At 43.9% G+C, this 25,530-nt stretch overlaps 1 protein-coding gene across 3 annotated transcripts in view; it reads right to left on the bottom strand.

Annotated features, from left to right (window-relative positions):
* Positions 1-25,530, bottom strand: part of ATP7B (ATPase copper transporting beta) — a 539,299-nt gene that overhangs the window by 117,058 nt on the left and 396,711 nt on the right. For all 3 annotated transcript variants that reach the window (XM_086935040.1, XM_086935039.1, XM_086935041.1), the window contains 4 exons: positions 19,193-19,347; positions 15,963-16,097; positions 15,644-15,838; positions 6,972-7,154 (listed from right to left, as the gene is read on the bottom strand). In XM_086935040.1, the coding sequence (XP_086791166.1) occupies positions 6,972-7,154; positions 15,644-15,838; positions 15,963-16,097; positions 19,193-19,347 (668 nt within the window). The remainder of the gene's footprint in view (positions 1-6,971; positions 7,155-15,643; positions 15,839-15,962; positions 16,098-19,192; positions 19,348-25,530) is intronic.

The following is a 25,530-nucleotide window of genomic DNA, read 5'->3' as shown; positions in this document are numbered from 1 at the left end:
CATCTCTGTTCGCGGGGAAGTAGTCTCCGTGACAAGAAGACCACGGGTTGATCCAGACCCTCTTCATTGAGTTGCGATAGCACCGCCCCAATGCCAATGTCGGATGCGTCTGTCTGGACAATGAATTCCTTTGCTCCATCAGTCATGGGAATCTCATGAGCCAACTCTAACAGGAAGGCTCGGTAACACTGTGGGACTACCAGGGCCCGTGACAATCCGTGCACTGGCACCCTGGGTACACTGTAGAGAAGGCCATCCTCCCAGTAAACATGATAGTTCCCAGACTCGTTACCCGCTGCTTTGTCTTCAGCCTGTTGCCTCAGACCCTCGAGGGTGTGACATTCCCTTTGTCCCTTGCTCAGTTCCTCCCTGGACGGACCTCCCTCCACTCGCCAATCAGCGGGGATAGGTAAGTTCTCCAACGGAACCATGTCCTCCTCCGTGGACTCCGGGTCCACCTCCGCAGGTGGCCTATCCGCCTCACGGGGTACGGACGTCGAGGCAGGCTCCTCCTGTCCTCGACATGCTCCCTCATCAGCAGCTACGGGGCGGGCCATTTTTCCAGACTCCGACCCCTGCGACTTCTCCTCTCGAGCAGTCGCCGACCTGGTACTCACACAGGCCCAATCAGGTGTACCCAGCATCTCAGAATGAGTCCGGTATTCCACCTCCTTCCAAGCATTGTGCTCCATATCATTGCCCAGCAAACAATCGACTGGCACGGCGGGGCTTACAGCGACTCGAAGTGGACCTGACCCCTCCCCACTCAAAGGGAACCTCGGCCACAGGATAGTGACTCATTCTGCCGTCAGCCATTGCGGCTGGATGAAGTACGCCTGGCATCACCTGCTCCGAGGACACCAGATGACTCCTTACCATAGTCATACTGGCTCCTGTATCTCTCAGAGCTTCCCCTCTATGGCCATTGATGGTGATCCACTGCCCATACTTGGTAGTATTCGCGGGCACCTGGATCTTTGGAACCATCTCCCGATCACCCAGGGACACTAAGGTGACTCCCGCCCACTCCCTTCTCTTACTTAAGGACATCTCCTCCCCGAGCGCTACACTAGCGACTCCCGGGGCCTTTCCTCCAGTGGGAGGGGGTGGTCTCTTTGGGCATTTCGGGTCTCCTTTGTAATGTCCAATACCACCGCACTCAAAGCAATGGACAACCCTTGGCTGCTGACTCTGGCCAGGGTTAGGGTTCTTCTGCGGGTTAGCCTTAGAGTTGGAAAAGGTGTTTTTCCCCTTAAAGTTATTTTGGGGGCCTTTGGAGAACTCTTTCTTATTATCTCCCCCCTCTTTCCTCTGGGGGGCGCCCTGTCCGGACTTCTGAGAATCTCCTCCAGTCCCCTTCGTGTGCGCTTCCACCCAGGCTCGCAGACTAGTACAGAGCTCCTCTCTCTTGGCTCCTCGCCTAATGAACACTCCCCTTTCCTGACAGAACTCCTTGAGCTGTGCCACAGTATAGGTCTTCAGCTCTGACATTTTGAATTCCATTTTTGTCAGTTGAAAGTGTGGACAACCACCCCGAAGTAGGTTCTAAGGATAGGAACTCTCTGAGGGTCACCTCCACCCACCTCCAGGAAAGAATTTAGAAAAAGCAAAATCGCAGAATTAGAAGACCGCTGGGAGAATACTCCGGGTGTGTACCCGTGATGCACACTGAATTATTATGAGGTTCACAACAGCACGGCTAGTGATCCCAACCGCTGAGCACCAATTTTATGTTGGACCTGCGATGGGCAAGCCCAGCACAAAGGGGGGTAGCTTGGCTTGAGTGACATGGCGGTAGAAGGCTGTTGTGTTAAGCCGGCTATGACCAAATAATAACTCCCTGCACACCACACAAAAAGAAGGACACCACACCCCTGTTATAGAAAAATACGTTTCGTTTATGTAAAAGTTCTCTGGGTTTGAAGGAAGTTCACTTAGGTAATCACATTCACATTTCTTACATGGGTTTGATTAGCTATGTACTGGTTTCTCAGGAATAAATAGTTGGACTCTAATAAATAAATATACTGGATAAATATCAGGATTCAATACATTAGAATAAATATCAGCAATGACTGGAATAAATATCAGCAATGACTGGAATACATAACAGCAATGACTGGAATAAATATCAGCAATGACTGGAATAAATATCAGCGATGCAGTACAGTTTCCTAGCAGGTTAGATACTGATCGTTTCACATAAATATCACAGGGTCATTCTGGTATCGCTGCCACCAATTAATCCCTTTCAGGGTAAACACATTACGTTTGTCATTCAATGCGGAATGCGCGCTCTTACAGTTTTTGAAGTGTTCACGGGTTCGGGCTCTCTGGGCACAAGATACGCGTGATAATCCCTTAGTTGCACTCACAACTCATTGCGCGTATATCTGGAAGATAAAGGCATAAAATGACTACGGCAATTACACTCCGCGGCCAGACGGTTCAATGCTACTGCTGCCGGAGGAGTCTGTGCGCTTCTGTCAGCGCAGGCGGGGTTTCCGAAGGCGGCTCCAGTTCACGAGTCTTGGGACCGTCGAACGGGCTACCGGAGGGGCCAAAACACCTGCGCGCACAGTTCAAAATGAGGCCGCATCACAGTTCCACAACAACGCGGCAACTTCAGGGGTAGAGACGGCCCACCTCACTTCGGCGGCGCGGGTAAGCGCTCCAGTCAGTATGGCACTTCCCAAGGGCGAAGGGGGGTTCCATGGGCTCCGCGATCCTCCCTCCGAGCTCACTCACGGTGGGGGCTCCCGCCCACACACCAGCTCCCAAGTCACTCGGGCAGGGCAGAGACAGTAATCTCGCCCAAATGAAGGCCAGCCTTTTCCCGCCCCAGCGCAGCACCTCACCTTCTATCCACAAACAGCGCGTCGACGGCGGTGGGTTCAGAGCCGTCCGAACGCCCGCAAGGAGGCACTTAAGTTGAAGGGGGCACTCTTAAGAGTTGCAGTCGCGATCTCACCACTGGGGGGCGGGGAGGCTCTAACTATGGCCAAAGTCTCTGAGGGGCAATTGGGCACTCGCTGACCAGGCGCTGAAGGCGAGAGGTCACTGCTCACGCTTCTGACTGGAATGCCAGTCAGGGTCCACGCCAGCAACCTCTGCTGCTCTTCTGCCTGCGCTATCAGCTGCCTCAGGGGGTTAACAGGGCAGGTGTCAATCTGGGGTCAAGTCCTCTTCTTCTGGTGTTCTTTGATCATTCCAAAATGGCCGCCAGGGACTGGGCCTTTTATAGCCAGTGCCCTAGGATGCCAGCACGAGCCAGAAGGTTCTAGCGCCTTCCCTGGCTATGTCAATGACATGGCCCTTTCAAGGTATCTCTTTGGTCATTAGGAGCCACCGTACTGGGCTTCCTAAGGCAGCCATTTTGTGTACTTGTAACTCCTGAGGGGATTCCTGTCAGGTTTGCAGGTTACACAAAGTGCCCCAAAACCTTCAAAGGGTCAGACGTCAGAGGGGCTCCAATGGGAGTCACTCTCATAGGGGACAATGGTGTCCACCATTTTAGGGTTGACAACCCCAGTTTGTTATGCCATCGGTTCCGTCAGGCGCCTTGTACATAGGTGCCAGGAACTTGGTGAGCAACTGGGCATCAAGGAGCATCTAACCCCATGGGACAACACACAAAAAGGTCCTGGTAGACAAAGAAAAAGCGAAAAATTTTAGGAGGCACGGGGAAACAAAATAAATCATAGTGTGAGGGGACTCTCAGAAGCAGACAGGTCTAACAGTATGCATCTAGAAATTCGCTATTTTTGAGCTTTTTCTTAAAATTCCTTAATTGCGATTAGCAAATTGCTAATCGCAATTAAGGAATAATTTCCCATTCTTTTCCATGGGCCAGGAGGCCCATAGGAATGAATGGACAGTTATTCTCAATTTGCAATTTGGTTATCGCAAATTGAGAATAATTTCAAGGGTTCAAGGGTGTCTTAAGGACACCCAGCTGCACCCCCCTGAAATTGACATGTGTGCGCATATGGCGCACATACATGCCCTAAGGGCATGTATGAGCGTCACATGGCACCTTTAGAAATTTCAAAAAGTGTTTTTTTAAAAGAATTCGCAAATTACCACCAACTACAAGTTGGTGGTAATTTGCGATTTCTTAGCCTAAATTCGCAAAGCTTAAATGCTACATACATAGCATTTAAGGAATCGCAATTTTTGTTTCCTTAAATGCTTGCACAAAATTAAGGAATTGCAAATTTTGCGATTCCCTAATTTTGCGGTGCGATTTTTTGATACGTCGCATTTGCTGATTTTTTGGTCGCAAACGCTGCTTTTTTGCGATTTGCAGCGTTTGAGACAAAAAAACGGATGATACATCTGCCCCTTAGTGAGTTGGCTAGAAATGAGAGGAGTATCGTCAACAGTATGTATACTCTCCTCCTTAAACTTGGTTTGTTTTCTTAGTTTATATTTAGCGTCCATTCTTTATCTATAAACATTACAATCGTGCCACACAATCCAATAAGGCAGTTACTATAATGGGTTTCAGCTCCGTGACAGCTACAGTTCTAAGCAGAAGAAATAGATGATTACTTTTGATATTACTTGAGTCACGAAAGACATGACTTGAGGTAGTAATGAGCATACCAATTCCTTCTTCCTCTCAAAGGGATAATCTATTTGTTCCCCGCCAATTTATTTTGCCTAACTGGACATTGGTGCACAATGTTGCCACTCTAAGCAAAATAGGGAAAAAGCAATGGCTCTTCCATATGTGCAATTGGACCTGAGGTTTTAGCTCTATGATGAATTATCTTTGGAGCAACCAAGGAGAATTGGAACCATGCGCCTCTTTTTCACTTTCTTTTACTCAACCAATGTTATATGCACAGGGCAGACTCAATAACCTCAGTTAGAGACGCTGGGTTAGGCGCATTAATTAGTTTGTTCTTTATATCAGCTTTTAATCCGTGGAAAAACAAAGTTAGTAGAGGACGTTCTACCAACTCAACCTAGTCTTTGTAGATGATTGGCTTTGCAGCCACCTATTTATACTGTGTGATCTATTGATTTATTTGTTTGACTATATTCCCTCATGTACCCCTCTATGTAAAGCGCTCTGATATCTGCGAAGATCTTGTTCGCGCTATATAAAACTTTGAAATAATAAAGATAGACAACTGAAACAAGTGATGTATGTTAATGCATCCTGTTAGCCTTGCTGTATCTCATAAAGAGCTACTGTAGCTTAACTCTCCAAGTGTGGCCTCTGAAACATTTCCTAAAACATGGCGTAATTGTTCATGATGGCATCAGAGGAGGTTACCAGTAGGCTCACAAAAGTAAATGTTTGCACCCTTCGGGTAGCTAATTTAGTGTCCAACCTTCATTCTGTCTTGGGAGAAAATTGAGTAGGTCAGAAAGTAAAATGCACTGTCAGCGAATCTAATAATTTGGTCAGTTGTATGGATTTCCATCAAAAAGTAAAGTCCCAGCATGAACTGGAGGTAATTCTAAGGGCATTCTGGCAGAAGACACTTACATCAGAATGGCATTACCATTTCATAAAGAGACAAACTCAATGTTTTGTTGTTGGATGGTATACTGGAGTGCTTGAATTGAATCCATATTAGACAAGCGACACTGGGATTGTAATCTCTCAAAAGCTGAATGTGATGACTGCTTTTTAGTGAGGTGTATTCTGGATTTATAGATGGGACGATCTTCTGTGGAAGCCACTTTGCCAGCCAGTGAGTTGTGACATGAAGTGGGAGAGTGCAGCAAGAAGAAACAGACTGATATTGGAGAAAAAAAAGAAATAACGAAAAGAAAAGGGAAACTGCAGGCTGCTGAGGGTAAGGAAGGATCAAGTCTGTGAAGAATATCAATTAAGGCAGATAAATAAACCACAAATAAGTAGGGGAAAAATGACATACTAGAGAAAGGGAAAATTTCAGAAGTTCTGAATCAGCTGGACAGGATCCCAAAAGTGTTGCAACGGAACTGCTTAAATATTCAATCTTGACGCAGAAAGAACAGTTAGCAAACAGGACCCCCTTTGGTCATCTTTGCTTGGTAAAATACAACACATAATGAAAAGAAGACAGCCATCTTAGATTGGGATCCTATCAGACAGTTAAGCCCTTACCTGTGGTCGCATCACTTCCTGTGCAATACCTCGGTCGAACCTTGCTTGTTTCAGGAATTTACTCAAAATGGTGCTTGAACACAAGCCACTAACACAAGACACATTACAAGAGTAGCATGCTTCCATGCACACACCGCCAAACCTCAGATGCCAAAAAAACCTATTTCAGATGCTTTCACATAGGTACCAGGAGAATTTCAGTTACAAGTTGGAGACTTGCTCTTCAGATGCTTAAGACATTTATCATGGAAGTAACATTTAGCAAACAAAAAAAGCATTGGATAAACCTACAGGTTTCGCAAGTCTGTGTTTCTATGTGTATTCACATTGAAGCAAAACGTATTGCCAGTGTATGTTTTTATTTAAGCAGCTGGATTTTGTGACCTTATGCATGTGAATGGGTGAATGTTCCTAAATATATGTGTACAAATGTGTGTGAATCATATTTGATACATAACTTAACTATTTTCGAAGCCTGCTTCTGTTAAATTTACGTTTTGTAAACAATACATGAGTGAGATAAAGGAAAAAAACAATGTATGAAAATGCAGTGTACTTTTCAAATGTAAAAAAGTCCCTGATCCATTTCATTGAAAGCACTCGATAGGAGGTGGAGTGATACATCAAACAGCCAATCACATTAAATGAGAGAGAAATACTCCTCTGGGAGGAGCCTAGCCCCACTCTGTATATTTTAAAGAATTGGTAACAATATGTCTTAAGAAAGCTGCAATGCTAATCAGAGTCAAAAGACTAGTAACATTCTTATGCTAAAACCACAGTCTAAACTCCATCTCTACAATATTCTCCTCTACCAAGCAGTCAAAGTGAACTGCTATAAAAGAAAAGTGAAGTAAGGTACCTCTTTGCAGTACTTTGTCACTGCCATGCCCAGGGGATGTTCACTGCTGGCTTCTGCGGTACCCACCACAGCCAGGACCGTCTTCAGAGGCAGTCGGGCTAGGTCCCCCATCATCAGCACTCTCATTACTTTAGGGACTCCATGGGTTATCGTGCCAGTTTTATCAAACATCACCGTGTTTATCTGCATGAGGTTAAGGACATTAGTTATGGTAAAAAATATATTAGGCTACATCATCAGAATGAGCTACACAACAAGATGATGGCATAATCTCTTTAAAGAACAATGAAAACAGTTTATGTTCTTTGTGTAGAAGTTGTCTACCAATTTGCAAGTCTGACACTTACTTTGCACACATCTTTAAAACAAACACAAATTATATCAGAGTTGTTACCACCTGCTGAAGGTGAGCGATCTCCAGGACAGCATCCGGCTCTTCTTATGGTCTGGCAGTTGGCCATTGATTTCAACGGTCAGCCATATAAACATGGAAATGTTAAACAGGCCTTCTTTTGCATGTATGGATTGCATTGATATTGCTCGAACCATCATACAACATGTCACTGGCTCGTCTAAATTCAGCTTAGGTGCTCTAATGACTTTTCCAATTGTCCCCCTATGTTTATAATTATATCATGACTTTTAAAATGTGAAAATCCCTTTACAATTAGTCTATAAACAGCCAATTATGATGAATGCTCGTTATTTAGGTCTGGCATTTGCCAAGACCTTTTGATTTTACTAATATACATATAATTTACTTAGATATAGGGGCTATCAGCAACCTCTGTTCATCCATTGGCCTATTGCTGTGTCATTCACATTTTACTCCCGCTCACTACAGCATGAAGCATGGGGCAGTGGGTCAGCTTACTTAAGCAATGGTTAACTTTACTTTGAGTGAAGTTCTCTCTCATTTCGTTCTCTCAAAAGGAGCACATCCGCACACAAGCTAGTTCCCTTCCCTTCTCTGCCAGTGTTTTTATTTTTACTTTATAATTACTTTAGTGTTGCCTTTGTGTTTAGAGCCGTATGTGATAGCAAGATGATTCTGATGCACATTCTTTATCAGATCCCATCTCCTGCCATTGCTGTTGTAAATTCCTTCTGCAGTGTTTTGCTTTTCTAACTTATGCACCAAATCAGCAACATCGCCAGGAAAGAGATCGAAAAAGTACAAGAAGCAGATAACAAGTACACATACCACATACTGCTAAGCAATGAGTCTTTTTCAGCTTCAAAAGGAACAGAAGACTCATCTTGTACAACATCTTATCCCTGGAAAAGTCCTCTCAATAGTCTCCCAATTAAAAAAAACCTCACCGCTGATCCCCAGAGTTGCAACTCTGCTTCCCCTCTTAGGAATATGTACATCATCACAATAAAAGACGTCATGAAGAAAAGAATTTGAGAACCATTAAAATGACCTGACAGTGGCTGCAAAGTCCAGCATTCATATTACTCCTAAGTGACGGCGATTATAAGAATATTAAACAGATTGAATTTGGCTCCAGCATTTATTAGCTGTGTGCTTATGTTGTTCGTTTTTTAGGTTTTGACTAGCAAATGCATGCGTACGAAGTACGCATGCGCTAGGAAAAATCTTATGATCTGTGTGTGGAGTGGGGTAACAGCCCCCTCCTCCCATTGGCTAGCTCCATAAATGGAGGCTAACCATTGGGAGTTGGCTCTGTCCGTCAATCCCGGACCAGATCCGGGGGCGTTCCCGAGATTTTTTGGCTTTTGGCTACGTCAGCCGAAAGACGGTCCTCGGGAACGCCCCCGAATCTGGTCCGGCATTGAAGGCACCCAGAAGAAGTCCAGGTGAGTGCTTGCTTTTTACCGCTGCCTCGGCTCCCGTTCCCGCCCCCTACCGCTGCCTCGCTCTCTGTGTCTCCCCGGCCCGTTCCCGCCCCCCTACCGCTGCCTCGGCTCCCGTTCCCGCCCCCCTACCGCTGCCTCGCTCTCTGTGTCTCCCCGGCCCCGTTCCCGCCCCCCTACCGCTGCCTCGGCTCCCGTTCCCGCCCCCCTACCGCTGCCTCGCTCTGTGTCTCCCCGGCCCCGTTCCCGCCCCCCTACCGCTGCCTCTGCTCCGCTTTTAAAACCCGCGCATCATGTTTTCAAGTAGTTTCCTGTGAAGGGATCCCCCTCCTCAGTCACTCCAGAAGGTCTCACTGCAAACCCTGTGGTCGGGATGTGGTCTGTGGTGAAGGCAGTTCTTAGTTGTTATAGGCAGGCTGCGGGCCCTTTAACTGAGAATCCCTAAACCAGTTCACCTGCCAGTGCTCGAGCACAGCTTGCTACTTTGCGGCGACGCCTTTGACCCACCTCAGCGTGGACTTCCACTCTCATGTTAGATATCTATATAAACTCTGTAAAGCAGGCAGATATCTGAATAAGCCTGCCCTTTATTCTTGGCCTCTGTTTTGCAGTTACCACCTTCCACATAATGAAGGCCTGAAGGTCACCACAAAGTCTAAATGTGAACAGATCAGCTGGCTGCAAGGGCCCATTTATATTGTGGTTTCAGATGGGCTGAGAGGATCTGGAGTGCCGGGCGAGTATTTGGGTTAAGGATCTTCTTCGATAGTGTACTGAGCGCAGCCGTAAAACAGGTAAATCATATTTATGTATGTGACTAATGGGTTATAAAGAGTCCAGTTCAACGTAAATTAAATTCAGCAATATCTAGTGGCATTTGACAGTCACTGGATGGCTATGAAGAAAGCAGATTTGGGTACAGGTTATTCTTGAAATGACAAGAGCATGTGGACAGGTCAGCTGACTGCGTCAATAGCTGTAATGTAAGTTGCTTCCTATATCTTCCCCAACTGGACTTTGAACACCTCATCCGCGCAGAGTTTTTTTCCCCATCTGGATGGCGGTAACAGTCTCACCGCCTGAATCAGTTCCTCTTCTCGGGGTGCACCGAAAAGCACCCTGCGTGCTTTAACAGACTGTAGAAGTACTACAACAACACCCCCACCCCAAAAGTGAAAGGGCCCCCTGCAAAGTACACCCCCTCCCCAGACCCAGTCAGGAACTCTCAGGCTAGGCCTCCCTTGGAGCTCAGCTCTCCCCCTCCCCTTCCTCCCATCCCCCCCGCACTGTGGTGCCTAATGTTACGTTACGTCACTAAAACCAAGTACTCACGACTAGCCAGCGCATCACCTTTCAGACCACCTAACATCCGGGAGATTAGCAACCAACAAGCTAAGGTACCTGTGGGAAAACTCCACCAGCGTGATGTTTTTTATTATATCTCAAAGATATATTGCAAGTACAAAGTGATGACATCACCTGTCTTGAAACCAAGAAGCCAGAAAAGTGAACACATTCCCACGCGATGCAAGGCAGCCGCGACCTGAACAAGGCCATAGCGCATAACCGCCCTGTGCATTCCCCCCTTCCCTTCAGAGAGAGCCTGAACACACAACCAGGAAAAGCGCGGCTCTTTCAGCCGTCGTTCGTTTACAATCATCCCTGCTGGCCCACAATGTGCACAGCGCCTTGCTTGCTATTTGGTTTCATTCCATGCAAGCTCGAAGATGCGCAAATACTAATCTGTGCTGCAGGGTTAAAGGTCAGCACTCACAACATACACAAGGGGAATCAGATACAAAGGATCATCCATGGTTTTAGTTATCAGTACAGCAAACAGGCCGGGTTTATAAACGTGACGCTCATGAATCTGAGGCGCTGGCCAGTTGAACCATTGTTTTTTGTTAGCTGGCGACTGTGTCCCGTTAACATATCAACATGGTGTTGGTGTTAGATGCGCCCACAGTTAATTCTTAACAGGACAACGTGGCAACTCCAAGTATGGCGTCTTAAAGAGTGCAGATTCAGAGTGCAGATTCAGAGTGCAGATTCAGAGTGCAGAGTGCAGATTCAGAGTGCAGATTCAGAGTGCAGAGTGCAGAATGCAGATTCAGAGTGCAGATTCAGAGTGCAGAGTGCAGATTCAGAGTGCAGAGTGCAGATTCAGAGTGCAGAGTGCAGAGTGCAGATTCAGAGTGCAGAGTGCAGAATGCAGATTCAGAGTGCAGAGTGCAGAATGCAGATTCAGAGTGCAGATTCAGAGTGCAGATTCAGAATGCAGATTCAGAGTGCAGAGTGCAGAATGCAGAATGCAGATTCAGAGTGCAGAATGCAGATTCAGAGTGCACATTCAGAGTGCAAATTCAGAGTGCAGATTGTGTGGGTGACTCTATGTGTGTGTGGGTGGCTTTGCATGTGTGGCTCTGTGTGGGTGTAAAATGCAATAGGTCATGCATTTGCGAGCGATTAAACTATTGGCATTGTAAATGACAAGGCCATTTATTTAACGATTACGCTATTGGCAATGTAAATGACAATGCCATTTATTTATGATTTTTTTTTAAAAACACACCAAAAAAGATGTCATGAGCAATGCCAATAGCTCTACCTTTAATATTGCCGAGACCATTGCATTGTAAATGCTTGTTTACACTGTCACCCTGCCTCGGAGACACACATTTCTCAGTCAGTCCCTTCAACGCTCAGTTGGAAGTTGCCAAAACCCATTTTTGAACTTTAGACACGCAAATATCCGGTTGTATATTATTAGATATGTTGAGTAGCCCATCGAGTCTGTTTGTGTTTTTCCTTTTGCTTTTCATGTTAAAAATGCGAACTCGAGCAGCGGAAAACCCAGAAAAAACGTGAGCAGGCGGACTACTCGCTTGTAAAAAGCTTTCTGACCTTAATAGTCAACTGCTATTAAACGCGTAAAGTGTATACATGTTGTATGTGGTCGTTTTTAGGGTGTGCAGGCAAAAATGGGGGTAAAATTGGGGTCTGCAGTGCTACACGGTGAGCTCTCCTAGATATCAAGTGTGTATGTTACTGTTTTAAACACATTTTTGGTCTGGCAATAATTGTCAGTATGGAACTAATTAAGTTCTATCAAGCCCTGTGTGTGTTGAGGAGGGCCCCTCGGTGTTACACATGCTTTTATGGAGGTTTAGGGACCTTGTTGCTTCACTGCTGATTGGGCTCTGAGACGGCCATCCTGCCTAGTTGCCTGTTGTGAATAGGTATAAACAATAAACGTCCGATTATGGTGCCGGTTGGACCTATCCCCCCTCAAGAACACAAAGAACCTACTGACATTTTCTACCTGAAATAGAGCATCTAATTTGGAAAGACCACCCTGTGTCCTTCCTGATTTTATTTTCACCTAGTCACTAATCTCAAACTTATACTCCTTTCTCTCCATGCTCATATTTGTCCCCTTGCCTCCTACACCATTTCAACCTTTCAGCCATGCAGGGACCAATTTAGTACCAGGTAAGCATCACACATCTATTGAAATGGGGGTCGCAGTGTGTAGGGCTTGCAGTGTGTGGGGGGGGTCGCAGTGAGTGGGGGGCTCTGTGTGGGTGTGTGTGGAGGGCTCTGTGTGGGTGTGTGAGGGGGGGCTTTGTGTGGCTGTGTGTGTGGGGGGCTTTGTGTGGCTGTGTGTGTGGGGGCTCTGTGTGGGTGTGTGTGTGGGGGGCTCTGTGTGTGTGTGTGGGAGGGGGGCTCTCTGTGGGTGTTTGTGTGTGTCATTTGCGAGAGATAAAGCTAGTTGCATTGTAAATGACAATGCCATTTATTTATGTTTTAAAAAAACACATAAATAAAAATAATGTCAAGAGCAATGCCAATAGCTCTAACTTTAACAAAGGCAAAACCATTGCATTGTAAATGCTTGTTGTTAAGTTGAGAGCAGCAGAAGAGGGGTTTACCATTGGGAAATAGACATCCAGGAGATTCTAAAAAGACAAACACTTTCAAGAAGGCTTCCTGCATATTCTATGCACCAGAACTTCCAGGTGTTTTGTTGATGGTTATGGAGGGTTGCAGTCCTCTCCCCATTCCTCTGGTAGGATATTCCTATACCTACCTTCTACAGTTTCTGTATTGGTGGTAGAGGAAGAAGAGGAAGGCTACCTTAAACCAAACAATCTTTAAGTATTATGGAGAACTCAGGCACTTTGTTGGGTGTGGACAAAGCTCTTCAATGCAGAGACTAGTTGAGTGTGTGCCTTCGGGTTGCATCTACTTGCAAATATTTGAACCTGCCTACAGACTTCAGCTAAAGGAATGCAAATGGCGTTCCTGAAAAGGGTCTACATCGAACACACAAAAGCTCTGGAGAGAAATGACTGCAATTGTCTAGAACACTGGCATTCACTCTCACTCTGGGAAACATTGCGCCCAATCATATTTCACCCATTTTGCCAGTGTAGACAGAAGGCCGCCTTAGGCAGATTAGTTATAACTGTCCTCATGGGAATAGTCTACTCTGAACTGTCAGGCGCGACAAGATAGGAAAGTGTAGAAATCTCATATTGTTCTGTTGGGGGGCCTCAGTGGCGGCTTGGCATACCGGCCTGGCATTTTGAATTTAAATGGAGAAATTGAGGGAGCCCTGCAAACCACTAGTGTGCCAGTAGGTATGTTTGGGAGGGGTGGCTCATAGGTACTGCCTAGGAACATCTACATCAGAACAGGATCCATTTCACTAGGGAAGAGAAGAGCAGACTAATATTCAGAAATAATTACAGAGTAGTAGTAGCACATAACCAGAGTTTTGTGGATTTTCCAAATTTAGAGCGCAGAGAGATCGACTGAACACTCAGCCATCTGCCAGAGTACTACTTTTCAGTGGTCTAATGGGCAGAAAGCGTGACGGTTCCCCTGAGGTGCCCTTGGAAAGTGGCAGTGACTTGTAAAAAGGCACCGAAATGGGAACGCCTCACAAAGTTCCTGCACTGCTTGGACTCGAAAGTCCATGCCGTGCAGGAATCTATGTGCATGCACATAGGGGGGGCACACGGTATTCTGCCCTGTGTGCATCCATTTATGTTTGCAGCACAGGGATATACTGCAGGGCCCCCTTTGCCTCCTCTCTGCCAGGTTTTTGGCGTGGATTCTCCATGAAAACCCTGGCTGAGAGGAAACTCGTAATATGCTTGGCGGGACCATGGCCAAGCATATTGTCAAGCATATTGCGGTGTCTGACCGCCACTCCTATGCCAGGGAACGGAGTCATAATCAGGCAGTCAGACCTCCCTATCGGTGGTGGCTGGATCCGCCACAGCCACGCCACCACCTGTCTGGTGGTCCTCAGACCACCAGACTCATATTAGGGCCACAGGTGTTCACTTTTCCACTGCCAGCTTCTTAGAAGAAAAAACTAAATGACTGCAGAGTTTATTAAAATATAGTTGAAAGGCAGATTAAGAAGAAATAATTTGAAACAGACTTATTGGCTGTTGAATAACATCAGCATTTTGCAATTTAATAAATTGGGACAATCCTATGAAATGGGATAGCAGTGATACGGTAAGATGGGTGTTAATAAAGGATAGGTTGGATCAGTTGCATAGTAGTGCTTTGCATTTTCATGAAATGTATTTTTGCCAACTGAACTCTTTTACAAGGTAACTATTTTTATATGATGAAAATGGTGACATTGATCAAATGCATTAATATTGCTAGAATTCAATACAATATGCAAATGCATATTTTTGGAGCCGTGCTAAAAAGGTCCGAACTCCACTATCACATGTATGTCAAGATACACAGCTGTACATTGGCTCTTCTAGCAATGGCTAAAACCTTCTCTTGCAATTTGGTCCACACCGGGTCCAATATAGAACCGGATGAAAAAATGGAATTGTGAAGACAAAAATTCCTACTTCTTGTATTCACCAGAGCCAGTCATAACTTGAGCTCTATCTGCACAGCCACCTAATATTCTTGATAATATTCTCATTGTAAAAGGTTTGATGTATTGGTTTGACATTAGACATCCTTTTCAAATCTGAGCCTCTCCAAAACGTAGTCATCTTCTCTGGAAACCTCTAACTCAACTTCTACACAAACTGTAACATCTTCAGTCCTATTGGGACCATAGAACTGCCACTCAAGCTTGGATCTCTCCAAAATTGCATTCTGGCTATTTGCTCCTAAAATGTACTAATGACACAGAAACTCCAGTTACTCCTAAGCAGCAAGAATCAAACGCTGGTGTATGATATCAGAGAGGTATATGTTATTCACACGTCGCCATTGCAGAAGACCCTCCTCTAGCTAAAGATGAACGAGAGACATTAGTTCAAAGTATCAGACTTGACACGCTTATTTGAAAACAAGGTCCAAAGTACATCACATATTTCATCGTGTGTCAAGACCATGAGACACATTGCCACAAAAATCAGGAATCAGATTCCCTTCTCACATTTGCAATATGTGGAACGTCCCTCTGGAAAACTTATACCGTAGCAAGAGCGACTATTTGAATTATTCTCCCCCACCATCTTGACATTGTTGAATATCTGAGACCTTGCAAGCCTCATCATATGTTAATAAAACCCAAATGTAACTTAAATGTTGTCATATGGTACATGTCTGCATGGGACAAATTTATCAATCAATAACGTGCATGATATTTTCTGGATTCCAGGGCATCTGGTTCACATGTCCCCCAAATAGGTTCTATTTTATCTGCATACCATATCTTACAATATGTGTATGACATTGTGGTAAAATATTCAATTAAAAGACAGTACTGCATGCCTTAATCATATATTTACGGTCACAGCGGAAACACATGTACTGAAAACCGTAGGTGTACATCTGGTTGACGTCATACGCACCTTATGAGCCATTTCCAAAGGCTCGCCCCCTTTGATGAGGATTCCATTCTGTGCAGCCACCCCGGTGCCCACCATCACAGCTGTGGGCGTGGCCAGTCCCAGGGCACATGGGCAGGCAATAGAGAGTACCGTGATGGAAGTCTGAAATGCAATTCTGATGATCACTTCAGCTCTGGAGATGTTTTTGTTGTAATCCTGCAAATAGAGACAATATAGAAATGGGAAAAATGTAAATGTATGAAACTACATTATGTGATCATCTCGTTCTCTGTGTCGAACACGTGAAACACATACATATAATATTCTAGGAAGCACTTACAGGGAAGTATTTTGCAATGATGTCAAAATGTACAAATCCGACTGTGGCCCAGGCAATCAAAGTCCCTGCTGAAATTAGTATGATGAATGGAACAAAATAGCCACTTATTTTGTCTGCCAGTTGCTGGATTGGAGCCTGTGCAAGGAAAAACGCATACATGTCATGAAGTGCGAGTAACTGATGGGAAGAAAGGAAGGTTGAAAAATACACAAGGCAAAAATATATAATTAAAAAAAAGTGGGAGAAAGAGAAATAAGAAAAAGAGAGCAGACAATAGAGAAAAGGGAAGACTGACAAACCTGAAAAAAAGTAGAGTGAACGTGTAAGACAAAAATAGAGCAAGAAATATAATCAACAAAAAAGAATAATAAAAACGGAGAACTTAAGGTACAAAAAAGAAAGTTAAATGAAAAAGACAAGAAGCAAAAGATCACTTAAGAGAATTTAGCTGCTTTTTTTGAACAGCTTAAAGTTGCAATAAAGTGGCAACAACATTCACAGTAGCCGAAATGTAAACCCTTAAATAAATGGATCGTAAGAGCATCTACACACAGAGGGGCTTATTTACAAGTTCTTGTACCACCCATACGTGACTTTTCCCATGTTAAAAATGACACAATAGTGACGCAAGGCGCTTGTAAATAAACCCCTGAGTGGGGAGATATGTTTGCAACAATAAAGAGGAAAACGCCATTTGGAAGGATATGTGGATATTTGTGTGCGTATGTGAGATGCTTCTTCAATTACTGCAAGCCAGGGTTACTCTGTTTTGTTCTTCGATTTGAGATATCCAGAAACAAGTGGGCTAATAAATATATCTTACTGCCTGATCTGTGCCTATCTCTGCTTCACAATTATCATATGTGCACTTTTAGCTACAGCCAACAGCAAACTGTGCTAAAGCATGAAGAACTAGCCAAGGCAGTAAAAAAGACTGTTAGGCCGAGTCAGTGGGATTTTGTTTCTATTTGAGGGCCCCTAACTATTGATATTTTTACCAAACATGTGGGTAAGTCTTTATGTTTTGTAAACTAGTTTGGGGACTGTGTAAAAGGTGCACAAGAGACTTTAACTTTGTATTCTGTGCAGTATGCACTGTTATAGTACATTCTCCTTCCTGGGGAAAAGAACATGTACAGCTACAGGTTTCCATTAAATGTGGCCACGGTGTTTTGCCTAGGTGATACTGCCAAGTCTCAAACCTTTTGCTTATCCTGAAGCCCTTACTAGAAAACTACTACTGTACTGTCCAAAGCTTGTACACTAAACTCATATATTTTATGAGTTAATATATGCACTAAAATCAGTGCAATTCCATCAGCTCATGTGCCTTTTAAATGGCACATGGACACTCAACACGCTCATGATATAGCCACTGGTCCTTCTGTAGGAGGGAATGCAGATCCCATATGCATGCTTTTTAGACCACCACAATGTAAACTTAAGAACATGAATGGTGGGATTTGTGTTCTATGACAGGCCACTGATTCTGGAGGCATCCATATAAGCAGCCTGATAACTGAGCTTTCAGACAGCAACGGTCGGTTGCAATCTCAGTAAAGGAGAATGGAATCATGGACTGAACTGCTGCGATTTTGCCAGTGGCGTAGCTAAGCCTTTTGTCGACCCGTGGCGGTGCCAGCCTTTGCTGCCCCGTGGTGGTCGTAAGAACAGGGTGAGGCTAGCGATCGAATCCTGCAGTTGCCTTCCCTCACAGCCGCAGGTAGGAGCGGGGCGAGGCCACCACCCCCAAAACCTGTGCTTCCCGGGGGAGACCGCCACCCCTATGCTACGCCATTTGAGTTTGCCTGCAAACCTGCTGGCCCCTACGTAGCAAAATGCAGTGAACAATGAGCTGAAGCCATATGATGCGAACCATGCTCCCAAAATGGGAGTGGAAGTAAGCCCTATGGGTCCAGGGACCTTGCAGATGCCCCTATGGACATATTAAGTGGCATAGCATTAAGTGTGGGTGAAAATTAAATGTAGCTGGCATAATTTGTGTAATTTTGTGAATTTTGCGTTATGCTTATGTGAAATTCCTGAAATCACAACATTACTCCATGTCACATAATTATGTGCTTTCTCTGTAAAAGTTTACTATGAATATGCAATTCGCAGTAAAAATGTACTGCCAATCCACAGGAACAATAAAATGAGAGCATTTGTTTTCACTGTGCTTTTGTCTATGTCAACAATTGATGCGAGGTTGCATTTCATGTTAAATTACAGCACAAAATGACAGGTTTCAGGTAATTTAATGAAGCATAATTTTACATACTGTTGCTAAAATCTCACTTAATAAAGTGAAAGACTATAATGCACACACCCTTACTTGGCATGGGACAAGTTGTCAGACCATGAGCATCCATCATAGAAAAGTTATTAAAGGCAGGGGATGCATTTATTTTCCCCTTTGTGGTGTTTTATTGGCTATAATCGGTTTTAACTGAAACTGGAAATCATAATTATAAATCAACTGTTATGTCTCAGGCCTTCAAATTATACTGAGCCCTAGACGAACTCTGTATATAGAGTGACTGACAGCATCTATGTTGTTTCATAGCTGTTCATCCTCTCTGTCTTTGTGGTCACCTTCCTTCTACAGCTATCCTAATTCTCTCTCTCTTCATTCTTCTCTTAGCTCTCTTCTTTCTTTGTGCTCTGAGGTGGCCAGTAGGCAATATGTAAAGAGTTTATTAAACTCATAAGATTAATGAATTAATCATTCAAATACTGGCTTCCTGCACAGGATTATTAATTGTTACTTTCTGCGAACCTCTATGCAGACACAGTGTGTTTTGCTGTATAGCAGTTTGCATGATAATGCTATTTGAAACATACATACATAAATATAAAATTCGTGGTGGAAAGAAAATCGAGGATATACCAGGAAGCAGTAGCAAAGGGTTGGGTGCCATAGCTAGTTTACAGATAGATAATGATGGCCAAAAAGGGAAGGGGCCAAAACCTCAATCCCAGACAAGGGGTGGGTATGAGGCAATAGCTGCGCATGTCAGAGTGCACACTCGGCAAGATTATGCCTATGTCTTTTAAGAATGTTCTTAATAAGCACATCTGTTGGCCCAAACAAATAGAACTGTGTTCATTAAGGAATAAGAGGTACCTCTCCTTGCAAGAGCTCCATACATTTGTGAGTGAACCGATTGACCTGCTGTCACTGGCCACCGATCATGAAAGTAAATAATATGCTATGTACATTTTCTCACCTTTGACATTTGTGCTTCTTCCACCAATTTCACAATTTGAGCCAGGGTGGTGTCCGAGCCAACATGAGTTGCTTCAACGAGTACTGAGCCATGTGCATTGATTGAACCGGCAATCACTGTGCTCCCTGGCTTTTTAGTTACAGGCATTGGTTCCCCTATAAAGACATGAAATAAACTGTTAAAAACATAGATCTTAACACTGCCAACCATTCACCTCTCCGCTTTGGCTCATTCAAATGTTTGTAAGGAATGGTCACCCACATAATGAGTCTTGACCTATTTTTCTATGACCAATTTCTTCCCCTTCCTTTAGTTTCACTTAAAAACTCTTACTGCTCTAGTTAGCCATGCAGCTGCCTAACTACAGTTGTGTAAACTTCATCTCTATGGTTTAAAGACATTTTATAAAAACAGTTTTCCAAATCATTGGCACATAAATAATCCTGCGAAGGGACGGTCTTAGATTCGCGGATAACTAAGAAAATACGCCATGAAGGACTGACTTGTCTGTTCTTAGCAACCAGGACCGGTACCAGCTTCAACACTGTTTTGGGATTCATTTTCTAGGCCCTTCTGCACGTGCCGCTACACATGCAATTGTGTACAAATGGTCTGAAGAGAAAAATGGCTTTGTGCCAATTCAAAAGAAACCCTGAACACTACACTGTGTTAAAAAAACTTGGTGAGTGAATCACCTTTTTTTAACATGGGTAATTGTGTGGGGGAGGTGCTGCTGCATAGTAGGTGTCAATAAAAACTCATCTGTGGCCATTTGTCTTTATTCATGCTAGTAAAGAATCTGCGTCCTGCATTTTTCTGCTACAAATGCCCTTGGGTTAGTGAAGGTAGGGTGGTGGGTGTAGTGATTGCATGCACTGGTCCAGCTGTAAGTCCTCAAAGGGTGGCCATGAAGGAATGATGACGTTGGTGGACATTGAACTTCATGAGTTTAATGGTGAGTCTTCAGCTACCTTTGATGCATGGAGGAATAATAATCATAATCTGAAGGGATCCAAAGCTAGGACCAAGTATTGAGAGCATGAATGACAAGAAGATAATCAAAGGCGAGAAGAGACAAAGAAAACATGAAAGAACATGAACAGAGCCCTGAAGTGTGGTTTTTCAGGTGACTGTCATTCAAGGCGTTAATAATCTACAAGTTGAGCAACAAGGTAGGGTAGACACATTCACCAATGCTTTGACATAGCTTTAACCTAAATGAGGAACACGAGAGTGACTTCTTATCTCGACTTCTCAACTTTACAGCTTTTGTGATCCTGGCCAAATGAGTATGTATAGTGTGCCTCACTAATCTTCTACCCATAGAAACCAAAAATGACAAGATAACTTGAGCAACTCGGCCTACAACAATTCCCCAAATTGTAATACATCTAGAAGAGGTTTCAAACTCGTAACACAGCACATATGCACCTATAAAGTTATTAGTTACAAAGCACATTAAAACTGCATGCACCTCAAGCAAATGTGTGCCCCACAGGATATAGAAAACCCATCTGATAACAGTGACCCACCCACATTGAGTAAATGTTGATACAGAAACATAAAATGGAAAAAGTCATGTTTTAATTTCTATGTCACAAGAATCCAGGAATTCGATATCTCTAGCCACTTAATCCGATAAGAAATACCTGTACTCCCAGATTAAACTGAAGATCTAGTTGTTTGGGACGCCTATTTGGTCAGCTTGCATACCTAACACTGAATCTCATAGTGCCACAAGTCCTTTTTAGCATTTGGGTGATCCACACATTTTTATTCATTCATTTACGTAATGCCTGTCAGTGTCGCTGTGCCATTTAACAGTCCATCAAAAGTTTATGTGCTGCTAAATATATGATGTCGGCTGTGTTATTCAAGATTGGCAGGATGCTTTACAAAATGTCAGCAAGTATGTCAAATCACTAATGGTCAACAAGTTCAGAGCTTCCCATTATAATAATAGGCCACTCACTGTGTCTGGGGCTGCTCAATACGTAAGGTATATTGTTCAGGGCACTAGCACAGGTGCTGGTCGAATATTGTGGACGTTCTGGCATCAGATTCTGCTATGATACCATAGTCTATATTGGCTCTGAGTAAACATCAAAGAGTGATTTGGAAGACTCCTAATTTCTCAGCAATTATGTATGTCATCACTGCCATACCAGAAACCACTGGTGGACCATGTTTTAATCACAAAATGTGTGAACAAAAGAATTCATTTTGGAACAGCATTCGTGGCAGGGCCGGCTCTAGGTTCATGGTGGCCCTGTGCAGGGAGCGTAGGTGGGGGCCCCGGAAGAGGGGGTCCGGACGGGGCGGAGCTCAGGAAGGTGTTTTACTAATAATACACCCAGAAAAGTCGTTAGATGATTGACCAGTACCTGTGCGGCTGCTCCTACCCTTCCGAATTTGTCTCAGAGTGATACAATTTAGGAGGAGGAGGGCATTGTGACACACGACCTGAGGGACTGGGCGCACAAAAAAATGTTGGAAGGAAATTTCTGAACCGAAGAAAGAGCTCCTCTAAAGTCCTGTACACTCCCATAGGCCACAGATTGGACATTCACTGTTCTCTTGTGTTGTTACAAAAAATGGAAACATGCGACTCATATTTGCAAGGAAAAATAAAGTAGGGAAACTCGAGTTCACACACTACTGAACGCGCACTCTTAAGTGCATCAGCAGTGCACTGTGAATCGGAGCGTTTCACAGGCCTGTCACAGATAAGAAATGTTATCAAAACCAAATCTTACAAAACAATATACTACTGGCCGGCAGCAACTCATACCCGGACAACGTTGGGACGGCCTGCTATTAAATATAGTTTGATGTGATTGCTAGACTGCAGTGACCTTAGTGGTACTTCTGTTTCTTCAAGCTGGTGATGTCTGGACAAGAATGATGTCTGTTTTTTGTGTCTAAAACCTTTTAATAAAACATTTTTATTTTCCTCCAGTTTGCAGTTTGGCCTTTTTATTGTCTATCTTAATACAGAACCATTAGTTGGGGTGTCACAAGGAACAGTCTTACTCTCTTCTCAAAAGCAATTCAGGCACCTCACACATACACACGTGAACATGCATATTGAGATGGAGTTTCCCAGCGTATGCCTGGCAGTTTACATGCTGCTCCATGGTGCTGGCACATAACTCACTAATCTCACCATTACATGGCAGGAACCCTCATTTTTGTGACCAACAGGTAACTGAAGGACCTATTGCAACAACAGCAGCAACACGGTGGGCAAAACATTCAAATCTATCACCTGCGTGTTATACACTGTGCTGGGGAGCAGGCACATAATCCCTCCATGCTAGCTTATGGTGAAACCTGCTATTCATCTGCATACACCCCTCCAGGATTTAGAACGCACCAGAGAGGTTGGGGGTATCTATGCTAATAAGACGTTATTGCTACCCAAAGGAACCCTTTTAGCAACCTTAGAGTAATGACAGATTGAGAAAAAACACATTAAGGTTCTAAACCCTTGTCTTGCAGGTTACATGCAACTCCTTGATGGAGCTTCATAGATCACTGCAATATTCAAAGGATTGGAATTTATGAACTCCAAGTACAAAAGCATCTCAGTGTCAAAAGAAAGTTACACACTTCCCTAGAAATATAAAATACAAGTACATGATCTGCAGGCTTCACAACCGGATTTGCAGTAGGCATGTTAAACGTATAAGCTACTATGACTCAGAACTGCACGAGACAAAACACATATCTCTTCAGCAAGTGCATTAACCACCAGAGTTATTTTACTGTTATTAGCCCTGGAAAATCGCTGGGCACACAAGATCTCTGCAGGCTCAGGTGCCCCAACCCATAAAGTATTTTTATAAACATGGCCTCTTTGTTATTCACAGAGAACAGGTGTACAGTCACATTTGTACTTATTGTCAACTATTTCTTTGCTGTAGAGTTTTTTTTTAAATTATAAATTGACTGTCAGACTCTGTTCTCGTGAGCCCGCCCCCTTTCCACCGCCAGACCTTGAACCCCAATTTATGGCTTCCCAGACCCGGAGTAAATGTTTTCCATTTCCGGCACTGCCCAACACCCCCATTTCCACATTATGAGAAAAGTTTCACCAGACTGCAAGACACCTTTCTCTCTCATCTAATCAAACTAGTCACCCTAGAAAGTGAGTCTATGCAGAATATGTATTTGCAAGTTTACCTCTTGGACAGTTTTTTTTTTAACAGAATGGCCTTGCACAATAATAAGTGTTTATTATTCCAACAACGGAAGATGAGAGTTTGACAGGACCATGCCTAACAAGTTACATTGCACAAATCCGTTTTTTAGGCACAGCAAGATTAAGTGATTTGTCCAGATCCACAGGATACTAGGCCGATGCAGAGACTCGCACCTAGTTCCCTAGCCCCAAATTCTGCAGCTGTGGCCTAACACATTCTCTGCTTGCGTTGTTGAATGCCTGGTCAGTCATGCTTCTAATGGATGCTGGTTTGCATGGACCACACCCATGCCACTTACTGAAGACCATCAGCTAGGTGTCACAAATCACTGCACAAGTATCTGCATAAATGGCAGGACAGGCGTCGTGCCTGCACATGCAACCAATACACCAGATACGCATTTGTAAACAGGATTTGAACTTCAGTCTGTAGATCTAACCTGCCACTTTACTGGCACAAAATGGTCATCTTTCATTGCGGCCCCATTTCTAGTGCAGACCATTAAACATTGGGCTAAGATACAGGGCAGGAGGGAAATAGTTAGAGCTTTTGCCCAGTTGGTGTTGTGCCTGCCTGCCATCCATTCTTTACTCTTACTTCCGTATCCCTTGCCCTCCACTCGCCTACATTCTCTCTCCTTTCATGTCTCCTGCCATTCTCTCCATTTCGGGAGGTCTTGCCTTCCCTCCTCCTTCCTGTCTCCCTTTCAGAACTTCCTCCTCTCTCAGAAGCGCTTCTTTCCTCCCACGCAAAAGTTTCCGGGTGTTCTGCTCGCCCCCTATCTTTCTTGCCACCTGCTCCCCTTTCTCCCTCATCCCTTTCACACCTCCACTATCAGCGCCTAAAGTGATCCACAAGATGAAAGGCAGCGTTTTAAAAAACATCACTCTGCAGTCAATTCATGATGAAAGACGTGCCACTTATCCCATTAATTTTAGAGAAGGCGGAGTACCGGGACTACAACGTTGCCCTTCCCCTGGCACTGCAATTTAGGCGCGAGGGCTGGCCAAACATTGTTCCCAGGGCCGTCATTGGTAGCGCTTTCGCGCGCTACAAGATTGACGGCCCTGGGACAGTCACGGGACCCACAAACGCGGTACGTACTAAGTCGTGCACCGTACGTGCACTGCAGGCAGTATTTACAACTTGGTAGATGTTCTGCTTGCATTTCACGCGGTTTCATTTCGGCTCGTCCTCGTGGCGGCCCCTGGGGTTTGGCGGCCCTGTGCAGGTGCACAGTTTGCACATGCCTAGGGCCGGCCCTGTTCGTGGCTTAACGCAATCTAAATAGCCTCAAAGGTCATTAACACAGTCAGGGGTGTGAGTGCTACACAGCCCTTGAACCGGTGTTTCAATCGGGGTGATCTCTATGGTTCCTATGGTGACCCCGCCATCCTTAATGTGAATAGTAATCAATATCAAACTTTATTATTCGTTGAGGAAGCAATCGGGAAATTCATTAAAGACAGTTAATAAATTATGAATTGTATTCTCAAGCGACGTTTGGGAAACAGTCATGCATATTTACATAGCCAAATATTTGCTGCTTCAGGGACCTGAAGAACAGAGTACCATAGGGTCACAATTGCATAGGTAAACATTATTGGACGATTCACAAAGGTAAATTAAAACGTGAGTAACTCCTAATGTTTAAATTGACTCTTACAGTTTGTAGTAACTTTTCTACTTTTGGCTATTCCCATATTCCAAGTGTAAAGTTACTTCAAAATGCATATTTACATGTTCCCAACCCCTGTAGCAGGGGGTGGAGTCTGTAAAATGTCAACTATGACCGTAAAGTTACACTAGTGTTAAATTTACAACCGAATTTTAAAATCTGCGTACATAGACCTCCTTAAATGGGGTGGTGATCTCCCTAGAATAAACTACACAGAAATTAATAAAAGTTTACTTATTTAGAATTAAAAAAATGTTTATGTTAAATATTAATGCCCATTAACCCTAGATATTTATTCTAAATGTATAGTTAGATTAAAAAAATCACTATGATCCTAATTTGTTATTACCATTTAAGTATATTAAATTAAATTAGAATTATTTTTAAATAATTTATTTTAAAACTCCTACCACAATTAAAATGTTTATCTTTATACTTGTTTTAAAACTGCTAAA

Source organism: Lissotriton vulgaris, chromosome 8 (genome assembly GCF_964263255.1).
Source record: "Lissotriton vulgaris chromosome 8, aLisVul1.2, whole genome shotgun sequence".
Taxonomy (NCBI): Eukaryota; Metazoa; Chordata; class Amphibia; order Caudata; family Salamandridae; genus Lissotriton; species Lissotriton vulgaris.
Note: the sequence above shows the minus strand (reverse complement) of the source record. Positions and strands in the feature narration are given on the sequence as shown.